This window comes from Pogona vitticeps, chromosome 4 (assembly GCF_051106095.1).
Source record: "Pogona vitticeps strain Pit_001003342236 chromosome 4, PviZW2.1, whole genome shotgun sequence".
NCBI classification, from domain to species: Eukaryota; Metazoa; Chordata; class Lepidosauria; order Squamata; family Agamidae; genus Pogona; species Pogona vitticeps.
Window position 1 is genome coordinate 36,872,127 of NC_135786.1, and position 21,628 is coordinate 36,893,754.

The 21,628-nt window shown below is 39.5% G+C and overlaps 1 protein-coding gene and 1 pseudogene across 2 annotated transcripts; one reads left to right on the top strand and one right to left on the bottom strand.

The window, feature by feature from the left end:
- Positions 1-414: 414 nt before the first annotated feature.
- On the bottom strand, positions 415-8,736 carry LOC110073375 (tubulin alpha-1C chain). Of its 2 annotated transcripts, none has more exons than XM_020782488.3 (5): positions 8,593-8,736; positions 4,521-4,743; positions 3,724-3,872; positions 1,860-2,540; positions 415-928 (listed from the first exon to the last, which is right to left on the bottom strand). In XM_020782488.3, exons 1-5 carry the CDS (start codon positions 8,593-8,595, stop codon positions 635-637), a joined length of 1,350 nt encoding a protein of 449 aa, XP_020638147.1. In that variant the 5' UTR covers positions 8,596-8,736; the 3' UTR covers positions 415-634. The 2 variants fall into 2 exon arrangements, with proteins under 2 accessions (XP_020638147.1, XP_078248850.1); XM_078392724.1 differs by lacking the exon at positions 8,593-8,736 and adding an exon at positions 7,881-8,386.
- An 8,010-nt stretch (positions 8,737-16,746) lies between these two features.
- Positions 16,747-16,847, top strand: LOC140707216 (U6 spliceosomal RNA; annotated as a pseudogene).
- The last annotated feature ends 4,781 nt before the right edge of the window (positions 16,848-21,628 follow it).

Consider the following 21,628-nt stretch of genomic DNA (forward strand, 5'->3'; position numbering starts at 1 on the left):
GTTCCATAAACATTCAATTGTTTTGGCAACCAAGATGCTGTTGTAACTTCTGCAGTACTGGATGGGATGGTCTGGTTCTGAGCATTTATGATAAAAATTAAGATGCTGATTAATTAGCATTCATCATATACTTTATATTATGTTAAGTCAATCCTACTGTCAAACCTTCACTCTGGAAAGGAGGTGTACTTGTTTATCCACTGGGATAACTCCAAGTGAATGTGTCTAAGGCTTAAGTGTGTTATCACCTGTTACTAGATGATGTTGCAGTTTCATCATTAAAGATAACTTTTTTATTGATGGTTTCTGAAAACAAGGATAATTCAGCTGCTTTTATGGATGCAACTTGTCTTGTAAAATTTGCTTGCTTTGGAGCATTTTGAGGGCATGCAGTAATAAGACACGCACACCATGTTAGTTAACTAAGACAGTAATATTTTATTTGTGTCCAGCTGAGTATTTTAATGCTTGCATCATTATGAGCTGGCAAATTAATCTTGGTTATAAGAGTTAATTCCAAGCACCTCAGCAGAGTGCTAAATGTACAGTTTACATTTGAGATGTACTTCCCCTTTACTTGTTATTATAGGAAAAGTAGCAAAAGTAACAGCCAGACAGCAGGCTTTTGTGAAGCCTAGTACTCCTCGCCTTCATCTTCACCATCTAAGGAGTCTGTGCCCACTTCTTCATAATCCTTCTCAAGTGCAGCCAGATCTTCTCGAGCCTCAGAAAATTCTCCTTCCTCCATTCCTTCTCCAACATACCAATGGACAAATGCACGTTTGGCATACATCAAGTCAAACTTGTGATCCAGGCGGGCCCAGGCCTCCGCAATGGCTGTCGTGTTGCTGAGCATGCAGACTGCACGTTGGACCTTGGCCAAGTCACCACCAGGAACTACTGTTGGAGGCTGATAATTGATACCCACCTAGAAAGCAATAGATACACAACCTTGACAAGACTTTCTTATATCATGGGAATGTTTGCATTCAAAAAGAAGCTGTACCTCAACACATTAGCACACAAGTCAAGATCGTTTTGCATTTCTAAAAAATGGAAATCAGGATTGGTAAAACTTCAAATTAGTTTAATCTGGTTTCTTTCCCATATTGATTTAAGCAGTGTAAATAATTATATCCATTAACTCAGGGTTATCCCAGGCTCAGGTAGCATTTCTGTTACGGGCATAACTTTTATCAGTCGTCTTAACCACTACACTTTATTGTTCTTTCCAGCTAGCACAGTTGATTAATCTTGGAAATAAAATGCAGAGAATGGGTCAGTGAGTCTTGCAGGCACATACCGGAGTCACTGTTTTCACTAGTTATCAACATAATCCTTCCTTCTCTGTATATCTGTATCAGCTGGTACCTTAAGAACTGATAGGAACAAGTGCTTTCCTTTCTCACTCCCACCCCCACTGCAGTAGACTAAATGTAGTGTAACTATTCACTTCATCATATGAAACAGCCCTACTCTACTTTAATTATAGTATGTATATTTGTGGCTGAATTCAAACTACGTACTTTACCTCCTGCAGCTAACTCCTACAATAGCAAAGAAATGCACGCAGAAAAAATTATGAGCAGATTGGTCTGCTGGTACATACCTAATTGCCCCTAAAATAAAAGGGGCGGCAATGATTGGCATTTTTCTTTTAAAGTTGCAAAAATAGACTAAGTCCACAGTAGCAATACCTGTATGAGAACCACAATCTTGAATTATCTTGGTCCCTGTGAAAGTCAGTTACTTAAGTCAGCTTACCTCATTTATAAGAATTATATAACTTGTATATATCTAGTAAGCTACAGTTCTAAAATGAGCATTAAGCTATTCTGAATTCAGTCAGCAGCACCTACCTTAAATCCAGTAGGACACCAGTCAACAAACTGAATGGTACGTTTTGTTTTGATAGCAGCAATAGCAGCATTGACATCTTTGGGGACAACATCTCCACGATACAACATGCAACAGGCCATGTACTTGCCATGACGTGGATCACACTTCACCATCTGATTGGATGGTTCAAAACAAGCATTGGTGATCTCTGAGACAGAAAGCTGCTCATGATAGGCTTTCTCTGCTGAAATAATAGGGGAATATGTTACCAGTGGGAAGTGGATTCTGGGGTAAGGCACCAGGTTGGTCTGGAATTCTGTCAGATCCACATTTAAGGCACCATCAAATCTAAGAGAGGCAGTGATTGAGGAGACAATCTGGCCAATCAGACGGTTGAGATTTGTATAGGTAGGGCGTTCAATGTCCAGGTTCCTACGACAAATGTCATAGATGGCTTCGTTGTCAACCATGAAAGCACAGTCAGAGTGTTCAAGGGTAGTGTGGGTGGTCAAGATAGAGTTATATGGCTCAACAACAGCAGTTGAAACTTGAGGAGCTGGATATATTGCAAATTCCAATTTTGACTTCTTTCCATAGTCAACTGAGAGGCGTTCCATCAGCAGAGAAGTAAAGCCTGAACCTGTGCCTCCTCCAAAACTGTGGAAAATCAGGAATCCTTGCAAGCCAGTACACTGGTCAGCCTGAAAGAAGAATAGGTATACAACAGTATTACAGCAAGCCGACACACTCAATCTTTATGGGGTTTCTGGTGTCTATTTAGCCTTCTTCTTTTGCTTATTTATTTTATTTACTTATTTCTTCCATTTTTACTCCACCCATCTAGATTCAGGAATCTACTCTGGGCGGCTTACAGAATATAAAGATAAAAACAGCATTCAAATAACTTGGTTCATAAAAGCAATAAAGATCAATAAAGAAAACAGGATCCAAGATGGGATAAGGAAGCTATATAATGGGGAGGGGGGAAAGCCTGGTGGAAGAACCAAGTCTTCAACTTGTTTTTAAAAAAATTCTTGGCGAGGGTGCCAGTCAGATCTCCCGGGGGTGGTGGTAAGGTATTCCAAAGATGAGGGACCACTGTCGATAAGGCCCAGTTTCTTGTTCTCTCCTTCTGAGCCTCTCTCATGGTTAAGACCCTCAGCCGTCCGGTCCAGCTTGATCGAGTGACATTCACATGGTAAACAAACAACATCTTTGCTGTTCTAGTCCACCATTATCCCAATGTATAGTGGACTTCACTGAGCATTTGCAAGGGAAAAAGGGGACTGGCTATAGACAAGGCAGAGTCCATTGTATGCGGCACTAAATGTATTGATAATCTTCTGAATAGGACAGTTTACAGCAAGACTTATAAACAATTCTCAATTAGTTAAGCAACAGTGTACTGCTCAAGAGGCACTCGTTTCATGTTACATGGAAGCCACAGGCAGATTCCATTACCTGCTTTATCTATTGAGCATGCCAAAATACTCAGAATATAATTTTAAAACTTTATTTTTGTTATGAGCTTATTATTCCTCTTTGGCTTGATTCCAAATGACAAAAGAGACTAAAGCCACAAAAGTGGCATAAGCAAATGTGAAATATTACTTCCCTTCCCTTTCAGGGCCCCCATACTAACAAAAGCAGAGTGGAAGCTATGTCTGCTCAGCCTGTGTTTGTGTAACATCAGACCTGCAATCACAAAGCAGTCTGAAGCCATAGCCAGTTTCCATGGAAATGTGCAGGTTTTTTACTTGATTCTGGGGAACTTGAAGATGCTTAAGTTTTGACTAACTCATACTGCTATATAAATATAAAGCTTTTTAGTTTTCCAATGATGCAAATATGCCAAAATATAACAGTGCAAGTGCTAGAACATACCAGCTTCCTGACACGCTCCAATACGAGGTCAATTATTTCTTTGCCCACAGTGTAGTGACCTCTTGCATAATTATTAGCAGCATCTTCCTTGCCAGAAATCAGTTGTTCAGGGTGGAAGAGCTGTTTATATGTCCCATTTCGCACCTCATCTGCAACAGAAAGTATATTACTCTGTAATAAAAATGCCATGCTGTAACAGCTATAGTATTCTGTAAACAGGTCAATAAAAATAATCAAAAATACTTTTATTCAATTTGAACATGCTATCTTTCCTTCAAATATGCTTGTGTAAACTCTTTTAACTTCTTATAAAAGATCAATAATAAGTGTTGTGTATGTTTGAAGTCCCACCAGTCACTTTCTATTTCCTGGAAAATATATAAACACAACAGTGTTCATCTAGCTGTATTCAGTTAGTTGCGCTGCTGAAACGTAGGTACTGCTTTTGCAATCTTGGATTTCAAAAATCTAATCTTTCAAGAACTAACATGCAGGGGATAGCACTTCATAGTACATGGCACAGAAATACTATCAAAGATCATTGTTCAGCCAAGCCTAAAATTAAAACAGGTTACCCATGTAACCATAGATTCCAAACACAGGTTCATTTATTTTACTTATTTATTCGTCTTACAAAACCTTTTTGTGCCTTGCTTTGGACTAAAGACAGATGAGTTCATGTAGACTTTTTCTATTGCATCCAGAAGGCAACAAGGGAAATGGTCTTCTAGGTTCTGTGAACAAATCCCTCCACAACATTTCTTGCACCTGCTTCTTACAGTTTGAGATGTACTTACCTATCACAGCTGGTTCTAAATCAACAAAAACAGCACGAGGGACATGCTTTCCAGCACCCGTCTCACTGAAGAAAGTGTTGAATGAGTCATCTCCACCACCAATTGTTTTGTCACTTGGCATTGTGCCATTAGGCTGAATGCCATGCTCTAAGCAGTAGAGTTCCCAACATGCATTGCCAATTTGCACACCAGCTTGGCCAACGTGGATTGAGATGCACTCACGCTGTGGAGAAGAAGGCAACAGGGTAGTTAATACAATTGCATCCTTAAATCTTTATGATGAAAATCCAGTTTCAAATATCTTTTAAATAGTTGCCAACTGAGGGTTAACAAAAGCAATTAATGGTCTCTCTATACCCAACATTTTTCCAACTAACAACAAACCTAGTATTGCTAGCTGAGCACTCATAGTATGCAGTATATAAATTTTAACATTTTAGTTGAAAACAAAAAAACAAACCTATATTTTATGTCAATAATCAGCAGCACAATAATCACATAATTCCTGGCACAGCATATTCCAGGCATTGATTCCAATCTCACTCAGGACAGAAGATACAGTATGCCCCTTGACCATCTAGTCAATTCACCAATATAGACCTAATTTAACTACAACACCAAAATACCCATCCTTTTGCAGAACCAATCACAGTGTGTCCAGTGCTTTCCTTTTTTCAGTCCAACAGCTTCAAAACCAAAGATACATAAGCCTGATACATGGATAAGATTTCATAGAATGAAGGAGTTGGAAGGGGCTTATAAGGCCATTGAGTCTAACTTCCAGTTCAATGGAGGAATCCTTTCACTAAAGCGCATGTCATTTGCAGTTATGCAATATGAACAAGATATATAAGGCAAATATATAGCAATGCTCACATATTATCCACAAGTCATATTATCATCATGCAAAAGAAGCCAGTTTCATTTCAGATAATTGGGGCAAATCCAAAATTTGTGACAAGATTTCCTCTACTTCTAAATTATAAATGCTTGCCTTTTGTATCATCCATCAACCAATAGATCTTTGTCCTATCTTAATTATGGGTTTTTGATGTAAAAAGACTTAATTTCCCCCAAGCATCCCTCAGTTTAAAATCAGGCTAAGTTATTGTCAGTGTTCTGTTGCTTAATTAGCTGTCCTACTTTGTGAAGTATGATCTGCCCCTTGAGCTCAGGGTGTTCTCAGTTAAAACTACTTTGGGCTATTCCTCTTTTTTCCTTCAGTTACTTGAAAAGGGTCATTTTTTTTCTTCATATGCAGCAATCTTATGTATACATTCTATGGTAATGGTATTTCACTTTCTGGTCAGTGAGCAATTTTATGAATATTCCAGATATTTCTCACTAAGATCTCATTCTGCTGGTTTCTGTAAGCCTATCAGTTCTACTAACCAAATCTCTGCCCTTCAGAGCCACTCTTTTTCCTTTGCATCCATGGCTTCTTTGGATAAACAGCCAAGATGTAGTGGATAAAGGTCTAATTTAATAGCTCCTTCCCACCCAGCCTTGGCATGTTCAACTACCTGTACAATTGCGTAATTACCTGCCTGGTGTAAAAATGCTCAAAGTTCACCTGTTTCTTCCCTAAGAAAGGGTTGGTTGATATGAATGTCAAGGACATGGCTCCTTAGTCCCACAACAAGTTATGGGCTGCACTTGCTGTCTTACTGTTTATCTAACAAGTCTAAAGTAGTCCCCTTGTTATTTTCAATTACTACCATCTTTCACTATTAGCCATATTGATTGGGAACAAAAAAGGGAAGTGCAGATGTCTAGCCCAGGAAAGTCTGAATGTAGTAAAGATCTGTAGGAATTCTCAGAACATTTCACCCATCCTGCCAGAGTTCACAGCTGCAAGAGATACTGAGCGGCAGTTTATCTCAGATGCAAGTATATTCCAAGTATTGTGTACTGCAAGGTACCCTGAATGGTGGGTGGCCCTACTCTTTCTGAAGTCAGGACATACTGCCCAATGCTCCACCCAAGCAGCAGGGCCAGGGCCATTACACATAGACTGTGTAGCGAAGTAGAGCTAGTTGGTTACACCTCTAGTGACCTTAGCCACTATCCCCAGGAAACATCACCTGTCACTGCCTCCCAACCAAAAAAAGATGAAACTGGATAAAACAAACGACATGACCTCCTTTAAGTCAGAACAACAGAAATGAAGTACAGGGAGAAAGATGCTCTGTAAGAAAACTAAGGGAAATGTCTGACTACCATGAATTAGCTGATGACCTGTATCAAGTCCTAATGGAAATTGACCAGTACTGATTGCTATGATAGGCCAGAAATACACCCTAAACGTTTTGGAGGTTTCTTGCTCTCCTGATGCAAGAATTTTAGAAAACTATATGAACAATTATAAACAATAGCTGGCCATAGCTCAGAGGCTTCTATGCTTGGCTGTGGGGAGAAGTGGAATAATTTCCATGAATTATTCTAGACTCTACAGAGAAATCAAATTCCTCAACTTAGTTTAATCTGATAATAAGAAAGCATTCGTACTTCTAAGACACACAAAGTTTGGGTATTTTGTGCAAGTCATTCATTTCCAAGTAGTGAAAGAAAATTATTTTAATGGCCAGGGAAGCAGGATTTTATCCAGAGCTTACAAAATTGTTGTTAAGGCATCAATTGTGTCATTAGTCTTTTCTAGACTCACTGTGTGCCTCAATTAAAGCAAACTTGGCTTGCTTATTGTTCAAGGCTAAATCTGTATCAGGAGAAATTACTGTAGCAAACATAAAGGCTAGAATGTAACAGGGAAGTCCTGTAGCCAGTTTAACTGTTTTTTTTGAACTGCAATATAATTTGAAACAGGATGAAGCAATACAGTACATAAAGGTAACTACTTAAGCAACACAAACTTCGTGCCAAAAAATCAGAGAATTAAAACAACGCTTTTGCATTCATTTGGCATAGGCTGTTAGCACAACCAGAGAAGGAAAGAACCTTGAGAGGCAGCCATCTTCTTTAGAAACTTCCCACCATTTTGCAACAAAGCTTCTGTGCAAACTTAAGAATGGAAAACAGATTGACCAAAAAGTGCACCAGCCAGTTACGCCACCACAGTTAGATGCCACGATTCTTTTAATAAATTCGCAAAGTGGTGGGCGAGGCATCAGTAAAGTCTGAACGACTTTGGAAGGGAAGCTGAGGGGACTTGGGAGGTGGATCCAAAACTCTCTCAGACACCCCTGCCGCCCCCTCCCCCCCTCAAGACAAAGGGACAGAAAGGGTGGTGGGCTCTTTTGTTTTGTTGCGCGTCCCAGACAATGAGTCATATTTGAGCCATTTCGAGCGGGGACGTCATGGCATCTCGTTTGTCCTTTGATTCTCGTCATACAGGCATCTTACCTATTCCCGGTACAAGAGATCCAGCGGGACACACAAAAAAACAGAGGCGATCCAAAATCTCAACCGCGAAAGGTTTGAGCCCGTAGGAAAGAAGGACAGGAAAAACGGGTAAGAAGCGGAAGCGCAACTTCTCACGCACGATTTTGAATGCTGACCGACGAAGAGCACAACCGACTTGCCTGGGGTGACCAGGGCGCGTGATCGTCGGCCGAGAATCAAGGGAAGTCCCGTATGATCCTCTTATACTACCTTCTCTCACCTATGTGACTTCGGGCTGCGGACCTCGAGATACTCCAGACGCGCAGGAAGGAGCTTCCGTCCCCGACGTCGCAAGGAATCGCATGCCCATCACGGCGGTCGCCTCTTGGCTCAACCCTCGCCCTTTCCAAGTTTTGCAACCACCCAGCGGGGCTCTTGTGCAAAACGGTACGATTCTTTCCATCCGGACTCCCTCAGCGCCAAGGACGCGCGGGCAGCCGCCAAGGGCACTTAAAAAAAAAAAAAAAGCCAACCTACCCTCCGGGCTACTTGCGTGCACGGGGCGCTTACGATCCGCGCGAAGCCGGGACACCTTCGGAAGACCCCGGCTCGCAGGGCGTTCCGGTTGCTTCACACAGCGCACATATACGGCACGCATGTTATTAACAATATGCCTGGAAAGCGGTGAAGGGCGGCAAGGAAAAAAAATAACAATAAGGGGAAAGGCACTTACCATGTCTCTGGCAGGTTATGAGGCTAGGGAGGTTCGGTGCACTGGCTACAGCAGACGCGCTACGGGTCTGAGCAGCACCGCGAAAACAGCTGCTTCGCTGGCCGGAGAGCCCTTATATACGGGGGGCAAAAAGAGCGCTCTTCTCCTTGCAGGGCATTGGGCAATGCTGCCGCCTCCGGGCACCTCCCCTTATGAGCTATTGAAGAGCGAGCGAAGAGGAAACGCCTCTTCTCCGTCGTCATTGGGCAACAGCTATGAATTTGTCCCTTCGCGAACAGCCATAGGGTAGTTCGTAATGGAGCACAGATGAAATATAAGTTCCCGCCAAATGTAAGAGGATGGAGCAACTCCCCTGTTCTCGTTAGAACCCCCCAATCTCTCTCACAGACTTGTACTCTCGGAGGACCACTTCTTTTATTCCATATTCCTACGACCCCCTGGAAGACAGGTGCAGGAAACAGCTGTTTTCCTGATGTTAGAAATGCTGTTTTAACAGGCTTCTTAACTTCCTTATATTGCTGAGAATGTAGCTGTTTTGCATGTATTTGCTAAAACATTCAGCTGCTTTTTCTCAGAGCTAGAGCCTACTCACGGCATTTTGATCCTTGAGGAAGAGAACAAGATTTTGACTTAATATGTACCTCAAGGTATATTCCTGTTAAAAATAGCATGAAATTACAGTAAAGCAAAATCAAAGAGTAAATAGTAAATTGAATAGAATCCAATATGGCAAAAGTCAAGAAGTGACTGCACCTACAGTATCTAGTTTGCCCACTTACAGAAACAATGGCAGCTACTAGTGTTAAATATATAGACTAAAACAGAATATCTTAAAAATACACCTGGAACTCCCAGTATGCTCTTATCACTAATCTGTCTGTTGTATGAAAAAAATTAAGATTTGTTTGAGAGGGAGACATATGAGCTGGGTCACATCCATAAATTCTAGTGAGCATCTAAACACTTAAATAAAGATCAGGGCTGAAGGACCAACAAGGAAGCACACTATCTGAAAAGGAGAAAAGAAAGAGGCAGTGGAAACACTATGCTGAAGACCTATACAGTAGAGATAAAAGAATGACAGACTCCTTTGAAGAGGAATCCTATGGTGAAGAACCTGCAATTCTAGAAAGTGAAATGAAAGCTGCTCTGAAAGCATTGTGAAGAAATAAATCACTAGGGGTAGATAGAATACCAGTAGGACAATTTCAAGACACAGAAATGGAATCTGTTAACATCCAAACATGAATAAGCCAACAAATACAGAAAATAAAACAATGGTCCAATGGAAATGTTAAATACAGTGGTGCCTCACTTAACGAGCGCACCGTTTAACGACGAATCTGCATAGTGACGCGGTTTTTGCAATCGCTAATGCGATCGCATTGCGATGATTCCAATGGGCGAAAATCGCATTGCGATGATCGGTAAGTGTTTCCCTTACTGATCTTCGCATTGTGATGTTCTAAAAACAGCTGATTGGCGGTTCCAAAATGGCTGCCGGAAGAATAAAATGGCCACCCGCTCCGTTTTCGTGCCCTGCCCTCGCTTACCAGGCAGCGAAAATGGCAGCCGGATGGGGGAATCTTCGCTTACTGGTGAGTTTTTGCCCCATAGGAACACATTAAACGGAGTTTAATGTGTTCCTATGGGTCCCCCCCGCATAGCAACGAATGTGGATAGCGACGTTAATCCTGGAACGGATTAATGTCACTATGCGGGGCACCACTGTATACATTTCAATCCCCCAAAAGGAGATGCTATTTTTATTGGGGGGGGAGGTATCATTTGTTAACTCCTACATGGAAGTATTTTTCCATACTTTGATATACTTTCATGTATTTGAGGCAATGCTTATCTTCATTTGTGAGGACAGATTGTTTCTCAGTATGTATGTTAGTTGAGCATCTCCTCCTTATGCACATGGCTAGTTTTATTATACCAGTGGGATATAACAGGTAGTGTTAGACTTCGATTCCCAAGATTAATGCTAAAATCCGTACTAAACTATCCGTCCCACTGGGTGATTTTTGGGCAGTCACAATCTTGTAACCTAGCCTACCTCACAGGACTGTTGGGGGTCAAATTAAAAGGGGATGAAGATAACTTGTCATTTTTAACCTCTTGGAGAAAAGGCAAACTTTAAATGTAATAAATAAGTACCTTTTACAATGGTTGCTCTACATCTCCAAGGATTTCGTTCTGGTGTTAGAAAGTGATACCAGCAGGCTGAGCCTTGAAACAGATTAACTCATCTGTATCTTTTGGTAGGTCTTCCTAGGTATTAATTAGTATCTACTGATTTTGTTGTCCTCTTCCACTTTGCTTTTTTATGAACAGGTAAGATTCTTAGTCACTGAATAGTGTTCAGTTTTATGCTTGCCTGGAGCTGCAAATAACCTTTGAACACCAAATGAGAAAGAAACATCCTGTGACTTAATTAAAATATCCATAATCTAGTTACAGTTTCTTTAAAGGGCTACAGCTAAATGTTGTCACTATACTCCCTGGTGTCTTATCTAGGTTAAAAGAAAAAAAAATACATGGAGGAAGTACACTGCTGGCAGGCAAAGACATTTTCATTTATATAGGACTTTAACCACAGATTGACAAATGAGGATGGGCCTTTTAATGATTAATGTTGTCCCCTGCTTTTTTGTTGTTGTTGTCTTTTTAAAAACATTTGAATTATGTTAATATAGTGTTTGTTTCAATTAGGTGATTTATTTAACAACATTTTAATAATGCAATTTTTTTAGCTGCATCTGTTTTTTAAAAAATAATTAATTATTATTATTTAATTAATTCGCCCCATAGTCTGTAATGGAGAAATACAGAATAAAATAAATAAATAAATAAATAATTTATGACCATTCTTACTTCGAGGACATAGCAGTGAGAATGGCAGCTGTTTCTCTGCCATACTGATGATGATTTAACAATAGTAGTACATATTTATATACCACCATTTTAATGTTTAGAAGGTCCCTGCAGACACATAGGCATTATATTAAAAATTAAGCCCTATTCAGGCATTCTGCATGTAGACCATTATCTTAATAATCCTCCTTGCATTAGGAATAATGATTCCCTTATTATAGAAGGAGAATGGAGAATAAGATAATAAGGTACTGTTTAAAATCACCTAATGAAGTTATAGATGTAACAAAGTCATAGACATTCATTTAAAGCCCATACTTTTAATCAGAGATGATAAGATCTGCTCTGCTTTTGGGTTTTGTAAAAACAACAACAACAATGAATGTATTCGGCTATGTTGCAATAATTTAGAAAGAGGGTACTTCTACATCCCTCAGATACTGTACTATTTCCCAATTAAAACAAACCTGAAGTGTTAACAAGTTTACACTTGTACCATTGCCAGCAAGAAGAGTTTAATTAATTCTTTCACCGTGGATGGTTTATGGAAGGAATGAACTTGGCCAGATACAAATAGTGGGTGTAGAAGGAAGACGACACAAGACTGTAGGTCTATTTACTGCTCTAGGAGTTGCTTGCTTGCTATAATTGCTGTACCTAACTCATTTATAATCTAGTCAGACAGGTCGTGCAAGATAGGCTAGAGATGATATCACATTCTTTCATGAAGTAGGTGAGGTTGCAGACTTTAAACACCCACATAGTACACCTGGTGATTTCACCTCACTATTTATGTGGAACAATTCACATAACATTAGGCTTTATAACAGGGTCCATGACTTTTTTTGAAAATGTGCCTTGTTTTAAAATGTGAGTTCTACTTATTTTGCACATCTTTGGGCAATAATCCCTTTATTACTCTGAGGTTAAAGGTGACAATCAGTTATGTGACTATGTTCACCACATACATAGATGATGGTTGTGCTTCTTTTGGAATACATTAGTTTCTGGAACGTGGATTTATATAGAAGAAAATGTGCAATGAAATTGGACACTGGTTCATGAAAGACCTTTGTTATGCTAATTAAAGACATTTTACTTAATGCATTTTCCTACTTTTGCTAAAACAGCTACAATCTATTGGGTTACACTGATGATGGGCTGAACTCTCCTATCGTATAGATGAGTCTCTGGTGCTCTAATATGAAGTCTTCACTTACATCAGGATGAATCCATTCCAGACATGAGAAATTTCTCAGGTTAGAACGGGCCCTCAGGGCACTTTTGGTTGAAGCCTGTATTAAAATCAATGCTGAATTACCTGTCCATATTTCTTAATTACGGCGAATGAATCTTAAGTTAAGGTAGAATAAAGATGGCATGTGCATATATGCCAAAAAGGCTTCCAAAGAAACCTGACCTGCTGTATCTGTCAAGATACAAAATACGTAATGCGATGCTTACCCTGTGTGATGGAGAAAAAAAAAATCCAGGACAGCTCCAGTCTCGAAGGCCTTTTTCATTTTTGTTTAATTCAAAACTCAGTTTCTTTTCACATCAAGCCAGGGTAGGCAAAAGACTGAACAGAAATTATGAATATATCTTAGAAAGTTAGTAAAAACAAAGTAACCATCCCCAGTTATACTGCTGATATGAAGAAAAATTAGGGTAACTACCCTGTTTCCCTGAAAATAGCCCTAGCATAGGCAAAAAAATATATTTGGTCACAGGTTTGGGAACTGTCACAAGATATTGTTCAGCAAAAATTAAGTTTTAAACCTGAAATGTTACTATTGGAATATAATGGCAGAAATTATTGAGAAGAAAACAAAATATACAGTGGTGCCTTGCTAAACGATGATAATCCATTCCACTTAAATCGCTGTTTAGCGAAATCATTGTCTAGCAAAAAGCATTTCCCCATTGGAATGCATTGAAACCTGTTTAATGCGTTCCAATGGGGAAGAATCGTCATTGTCTAGCGAAGATCGGTCATAGGAAAGCCAGTTTGCGAACCGCCAATCAGCTGTTTAAATCGCTGTCTTGCAAAGCTTAGGTCCCAAAAACACCTGTTTGCGAGCGTGGAGGGAGCTGTCAAAATCATCGTCTAGCCAAAATTGGTTTGCGAAGCACGGACCAAACATTGTCCAGTGAAATTTCCCCATAGGAATCACTGTTTTTTGAATCGCTATAACGATCGTAAAAAGCCAATGTCTAGGGAAAAAACTGTCATGTGGGGTTAACTGTCTAGTGAGGCACCACTGTAGTCTACTGCAGCTAGGTTACTCTGGGCCCAGAAATGGAAGAATGGAGAGACACTAATGATGGATGAGCTATTAAAGAAGCTATTGGAAATTGCGTAACTAGATACACTAGTTGCTTTCAGAGACACTACGGGAACAACCAAGAGACTTTGTAAAGCAAATCTGGAATCTGATGTATAATTGGGCCCAGGAAAAGACAGGAATTTAGGGGAAGAATTAGTTTATGGTGAATCAGTGCTCACTAGAATCCTTTGATGATATTCAGATGACCAGCTGATGGCGAAATCTCTGATCTGTAGGTGTAGTAGGGATGTTTAGTTTTGATTTTTTTCCCTTATTATTAGGTTTTTAGTGTTTTAGTTTTGTATGTTAGGTATGTGTGAATAAAATGAATGAATGAATGAATGAATGAATAAAGCCCTAGTATGATTTTTCAGGATGCTCGTAATATAAGCTCTACCCCAAAAATGAGCCCGTTAAGTGAAACCCCACCCTCCGCCATTGGCCAGCAATCAGAAGAAGATGACATGACTGTATTTGAATAAATGTAGATTGTTGTACATCAAAACATAAAATATCCCCTGAAAATAAGCCCTAATACTTTTTTTGGAGCAAAAATTAATATAAGAACCTGTCTTATTTTTGAGGAAACACGGCAGGAATGGAATTTGAGCAGAAGAACAGTGCTGTTCAGTAATGCTACCCAGAGTCAGTTCCTGGAGTCTGAATTTTAAATGATACATATAAAGCTGGTTGGATAGCACAGTGAGTTAGGTCTCTGTCTGCGAAGCCAGAGGTTGGAAGTTCAATTCCCCAAGGTGCCTCCAGGGAGAAGAGCCAGCCTGTGTGGCCTTGGGCAAGCTGCACTGTCCCAGGATACCCCCAGAAGAAGGGAATGGTAAACTACTTTTGAGTAATGGTTGTTGTTGGTTTTTCAGGCTCTTTGGCTATGTTCTGAAGGTTGTTCTTCCTAACATTTCGCCAGTCTCTGTGGCCGGCACCTTCAGAGGACAACACTCTGTGCTCTGAAGATGCCGTCCACAAAGACTGGCGAAACGTTAGGAAGAACAACCTTCAGAACATGGCCAAAGAACCCGAAAAACCCACAACAACCATTAGATCCCGGCCGTGAAAGCCTTTGCGAATACTTTTGAGTACTTTCCATCTAGAAAACCATTAAAATGGTTGTAATAAAATCAGAATTGACATGATGGCACATAATTTTATATAAAATAGTGTGCCATCAAGTCGATTCTGACTTACTTACAGCCATTTTAATGATTTTCTAGGTGGAAAATATATACAAGACAAAAACAAAAGAAAAATAAAAGAATAAAAAAAGACAAAAATGTGGCATCTTAAAGACTGTTATAATGTAATATAACCTTAGTGGAACTTCACCCATTTCTTCAGATGTACAAGGTAAAATAGAGAATATATTACCCAGTTTCCCCGAAAATAAGTCCTAGTATGATTTTTCAGGATGCTGTTACTATAAGCCCTACCCCCAGTTAAGTGAAACCCTGCCCTCCACCCTTGTGCAGCAACCAGAAGAAGATGACAAGGCTGTAAAATAAAACATTCCCTGAAAATAAGCCCTAATGGAGCAAAAATTAATATAAGACCCTGCCTTATTTTCTGGAAAACACGGTATACATATAACATTCCTCAGGTCCCAGCAGTAGCATAAAGCCTGAAAAATCTTCCTGCATGTCTTGTTTGGTGTCCCAAAAGCAGTTATACCTGATTCCAACCCTTCACTCCAAATGCCCTTGTGAATATTCCAGGAACCTGCCTCTGCACAAGATAAATGCAGAGAGCCTTATCTTGGATTTTGGCCCAGATATCTGAGGGAATAGTTGTGCTGACTTGACAACCCAGTTGATGACATTTCCCACCTGAAGATTCAGTAGTTCAATCTCATGGGTCTAAAAAAGGGATTTGTAATCTGTGAAAGTTCACATTAGCTTTATTAGCCTTTAAGATGCCAAAATACATGTATTTTTATTTTCTGCTGAAACAGACTAATATGCAGGGATGTTGGCTAGTCTCTGAATCTGACGATCCCAAGTCCGAATCCAAGTCTTTGGTACCTAGTCCTAAGCCCTAAGTACCTGTTAAAAATAAGTGTTTTTTTTCCCAGAAAAAAAAGAAGAGGTGGGTGGGTTTCAAATTACAAATTGAGTCCGAGTCATTGAAAAACCACCTGAGGTGAGTCCCTGGTGCGACTTAAGTCTGACTTGATAGTGAATCTCACAATTCGTTCCCATCCCTGCTGATATGACTACTATTCTGAAAACTACTAAAAACTCTGCAGCCCATGCTGAGAAATGAAGCTATCTGAAATATAAAACTACCTGGGTGGGTGGGAGGACAGAAGTTATCACTTTAAATTTAAGCAGAATGTTGGAATGTCTTAGAATACTGAGAAATATATTTCGTTAAATTCCACTCACACACACAGAATGCAAATTTTTATACTGTATTCCATGTGTCTGAGGAAGTGGATTGTAATGCATGAAACTCGTGCTGAAATAAATCTGTTAGTTTTTAAGGTGCTGCAATTGTTTTGTTTTCACTTTTGATTATAAATGCTGGAACATGGCTATCTCTGAAAATTCCAGATGAAAGGAAATGCAAAAATTTCCAGGCACTCAGTGCATTGTTTCCTGTGAAGCAACATTCTCTAACCAACAACTGTAGCCTGCCCTGGACTGCAGACATCAGGAACGCCTTTTGTTCCATCAAAAGAAGAAAGCCTTCTCTAACAGGCAAAATATGCCTGGGCAGAGACCATTCATGTGACATCCTTCTTCCTAATGCAAATCAGTGCAGCTTTCAAGACTTCTTGCTTTGGAGAAGAGCAGATTTAGCACCATAGTTCTATGAGGCAAAGAATTATCTATGGGTCTGTTGCATAATTAACTTGACTGGAAATTTGTGTTATAAGTGACACTGTAAGTTATGGTAATTCTTCCTTTTAATTTCTGATGTGGCCATGGTATGTGTGACAGAAATACAGTATATACAAAAATTGAAATGTTACAGAGTAAACTAGCATCGTTCTAGCACAAGAATAACGCACAAACCTTTGAAGTGTTCCTTTTTTTCAGAGAAAGTACAATAGGCTGCAATTACATACCTCCACTCACTAATCATTATTCCACAAGAAGGTTCCCTTTTTTCCATGTTTGAGAAGGGGTCTTGGGTGGCACTCGGAGGAAAATAGTCAATTTTGTGGTGTATGTTAAAGACATTGCTTTCTAAGGAAGTTTAGTGGCATATTGACACAAATCTTTGTTTTATGCCATTCTGTCATAAATCCTAAGTGACAAAGGTAGTACATGAAATATTTTCAAGATGCTGTATCAGAATGGGCCACTAGAGAGAACCAGAAGACATTTCCATGTATTTTTCTGTGTTGCTGATAAGTTACTAAGACACACTGACATTGAAGAATTTTAAACAGCTAGAGATTTTGCATACCTTGGTTCAATCCAAATAGAGACTGCAGCCAAGAAAGTCAGAATAAGAAATCAGAATAAGAGTGAGACTCAGAAGGGCAGCAATGAAGGAATTAGAAAAAAAATTAGAGTGTCAGGATGTGTTACTGGAGACCAAGATCACCGACACTTTTGTAATTCCAACCACCATGTATGAGTGTGAAAACTGGACAGTAAAGAAAACCAACAGGAAAAAAATATTTGGGGTGCTGGAGGAGAACTTTGTGGATACCCAGGACTGCCAGAAAGAAAGTGGGTCCTAGATCAAATCAAGCTTGAACTATCTCTGGAGGCAAACATGTTGAAACTGAGGTGGTCCTACTTTGGGCACCTCATGAGAAGGCAGGATTGTACAGTGGACCTTCTACTTACGGAATTAATCTGTAGTGGAACGGTGGCTGCAGGTCAAAAAGTCTGTAGGTCGAGTCTCCATTGACCTACAATGCATTGAAAACCGATTAATCTCGTAACCGGCCATTTTTGTTCCATTTTGATTTTTTTCTGGTCTGTAGGTCGATTCTCAGGCTGCAAGTTGAACCTAAATTTTGCGGCCAGAGAAGTCTGTAACTCGAAAAGTCTGTAAGTCGAGGCATCTGTAAGTCAAGGGTCCACTGTATGGAAAGAGCAATAATGTTGAGGAAGGTGGAAGGCAGCAGGAAAAGAAGAAGACTAAATATAAGATGGACTGACTCCATAAAAGAACCACAAGCTAGAGTTTGCAAGAGCTGAGCAGGGCAGTTGAGATGAGGACATTTTGGAGATTGTTGGTTCATGGGGTCACCATAGGTTGAAGACAACTTGATGGCATACAAGTTAATAATGTGCAACTCGAGGAGTTACAGTAACAGCAACCTGATTGCTGAGAAATAATGACATCAGGTAACAACAACAACAAGGAGCAACATAATAAGCTGTTGCTTTGAAAATGTAACACTTCAAATTCTGGGCTTGGCTTCAGGTTCTCTCTTCGTTTTGGAAAAAAGAACAGTGGTGAGACATTATAGAAGATAATCAGCCACATTAGTAATCTTAGATTGCTACATACCTAGAGTGGGGTGTTTTCTGATCCTTCCTATAACACCGGGTGCAGTGCGCTTTAGGTGTTTATTAACAGGCACACCTTTCTGTTCAGGCGTTGCCTGCCATACTGCACTAACTAGCTTGAAAAATATTTTTAGGGCCTCATTTTAAACTTCTAAAAGAAGTATTCTAATTGATCAAGGTTTGTCTCATTAATTTTTTAAAAGTGCAATGATAATTTGCTTTTTTACATCTCATTGCTTATCTTGAGTGGATCATTCGATACATTGGTTTGAGGTATTGTTTTAGGTATGACAAACAGTACACACATTGATTAAATAAAATAAATAATAAAGGAAAAATGGACGATCAGACAGAAAAACGTAATACAGTAACTGTAGCAGTTTGGTGGGTTTTGATAAAGCTCTTAACCATGGATTTATTTTCTTTTTTGGCAGATGAGGATGACTCTTGCGGTAGCTTTATTTGCATTGGAAAATAATGCTTTAAGAGACTCTGGGTAGAATGTACCATGAAATAAAGTATTTGTAATTCATGAAGCAGATTTTGCATGAAAGTTCTGGTCCCTCCAGCTACTATGTAATAGTCACATTTTTGCTTTAACAGACTTTTTTTAAACATAAGGCATTCCTTAAAATTAATCCCTAGTTTTGCTATGATATAGGCTGAAGTGCTGCACTGTATCGCTGCTCTAGGCTGACTCAGATCTGTGCTTTTTGTCCAACACAAAAGACAGGTCTGACTTGCAGCTGCATTTTATTTTAAATGGAGATCAGCCATTAATCCTTTATCCCCGATTGCATTGCTAGGTGTAATCTGAAACCTGCAACATCTGCCAGTAACTAACTCATGCAGCCTGTGAAAGCCATCTTGAGACTAACTCTTCTTAACTGCAGACCTCATACCAATAGCATCTGGCCTCCCCTCCCATACTCACCCCCCTTTTTTGCACTTTTCTGTTCTCCTCCTCTGTAATTTTGTACTATGTAGGCTGAAATCTTAAGAGCTATAAAAGGTTACATACTTGCACAGCATTTTTGCCCCCTCAACATGGCTGTTTGTCAGTTGAAAAATAAGAAGAGAGATATAATTTCTTTAAAGTGGCGTTTGAAATATAAATTTTTCAAGGGAGACTAATAAGGTAGTTAGGGGTCATGAAGGAAATCGTTGCTGTTGCACAGTATGGGATTACCAGGATGTCCTTCCTTCCACGGGGCAATGCTGAATCTCACAGCAATAAAAGAAATGAAATCCTGGAACTGTGGTGCCACCATGAGGGGGACATTTGAAATGCAAATACTATCAGGTTCTCTCACAAAATACATACCAATGTGATGCCTTTATTAAGCCTACCACAAAAAAAACACAAAAAACAAAAACACCCCACAAACAGTGCACAAACAACTGTGGATGCTTTCATAAGAGAACCCTCTCTTCATCAGGCAGATGTAAACAGTAACAAGAGAGAAAGGGAAGGGGAAAGGAAGAAAACTGGATCTCACATCCTTGCTATTTGCACATTTTTACAGAAGGCAATGCAGGAGAGTTGCTCCAGAGAAAAAGCTGGGTTTGACCAGCTCATAATGGTGTTAGATATAATCTGGTACAGCCCACAGACAAATTTAGACCTGGAAAATTAGAAGCCTTTGGGCCTCCATCTTAGCCAACTTTGAGTGCTATAATGGAGAAAGGTGGAATAAAATGTTGATTATGTAGAACTCCTATAGAGAGATGCTCATTACAGTCTGTTACAGTACTTGAGGAAAACTGTGAAGCTGTTATCTTCATCAAACCTCTTAGCAACATTTTAAAATTCTGATTTACTAATAATTCTTCCAGTTTTCTTCATTAGCATCATATGCTATTTATTTGGTGAACCATTCATTATTGTTGGTATGCAATCTACAGTTCTACAGAACTTGTCAGAAATATATTTAATCTGTTTCGTTTATTCCAGCTGTTTTTTGGTTGCCTTTAAGGGCCAAGCCCCCACGAAGCAATGCATGTTCATGAGACAAGAACAAAATAAGGGTTCATTAGATAAAGCAAGTATGAAATGGGCACAGTTAATTTAACATCAGAGAAACTACTTTCAATGACATAATTCCATGAGGAAATGCAATAATGAAAAAGCCTTTTTTGAAAGCTAGAATGTGAAGGAATCAAGCAAATCTTAATCAAAAGGAAGTTCCAGAACTACACAGCTACCATTGGGAAAACCCTGTTTTGTGTTTCTCCCCTACTTGAATACTTTCTCTAGCAGAAACAAGACGCAGGCCTCTAATGCTTAGGTATAAAACTGTATATGGCCCAAGTGGGCAATTATAGCCTTTCAGATGTTTTAGGCCTAAAGCTCCCAATAGCTCTAGCCAACATAGCCAATGGTGGGAAATTGAGGGAATTGCAGTTCAGAGCTGGCCAGAGTTGGTCAACCGTGCTCTGGGCTTTAAGAATTAATACCTGTGCAAGGAATTGTATAAAAACAAAACTGCTTTCATGGATTACAATCCACTTCCTCAGACTTCCTGTGCCCAAGGAAGTGGACTGTAACCCATGAAACCTCTTGGTGGAATAAATTTGTTAGTTTTTTAAGATTCCATGACTCTTTTGTTTTTATATTTGTTATACATGCTAAAACCTACATGTCTTTAATTGGCAAACCCTTTGAACTCGGTATTGTGCATCTGGAGTAGGAACGGTGTCATAACCAGGTAGCCAGTGACATGTGAGAAAAAAGAGCTTTCTGAAGTGTCCAGTTTGAAGGGAATCTAGAGAACGGGTAAGGCAATCTCCAGCAGGCCTATGCTGATGGTAATAAAATCCCAAACATCCACATTTCTTCCAATGGCTTCATATAATGCTGAAAAGCATGCAAAGTAAGATGAAACCCTGAGGTGTTCCACAAACCACAGCCCATTGAGTAAAACAGCACCATTTCGAAAATGATAATCCCAGAGCTACTTTGACATGCTGCTTCTCTAGCCCTTCTCAAATATGCAAGACAGACGGACACATGGAAGTGTGATGGTTAAAAACAATGAATTGCTTTCAAAATTACCTAAAACTGAGAGGGTAGCCCTTTCTTCAAAGCTGTGTATTGATATATTTTGTATCTCAAATACGTAACCTATTTTGATTTAATATCAGGATTTTGTTTCTGTGTAAGCATACATTTCTTACAAAGATTTCGAATCATTTAGGAAAGAAAAATGGTTAAAAACAAAAACCATCGATACAAATCTGATGTTCTACCAATGGAATTTTTCTCCCTTCAGAACGGTTCTACTGTTTTCATTAGCCAAAGTTCATCCCATTTATGGAAAGATCACAATACACAAACTGAGAAGC

Bases quoted from the DNA above. Each gene is read 5' to 3' on its own strand.
- LOC110073375 (XM_020782488.3), bottom strand. The intron at 3,873-4,520 runs GTAAGTACATCT...TTTCTGTTGCAG, and splicing joins TTTAGAACCAGCTGTGATAG to ATGAGGTGCGAAATGGGACA. The intron at 2,541-3,723 runs GTATGTTCTAGC...TTCTTCTTTCAG, and splicing joins TGGAGCGTGTCAGGAAGCTG to GCTGACCAGTGTACTGGCTT.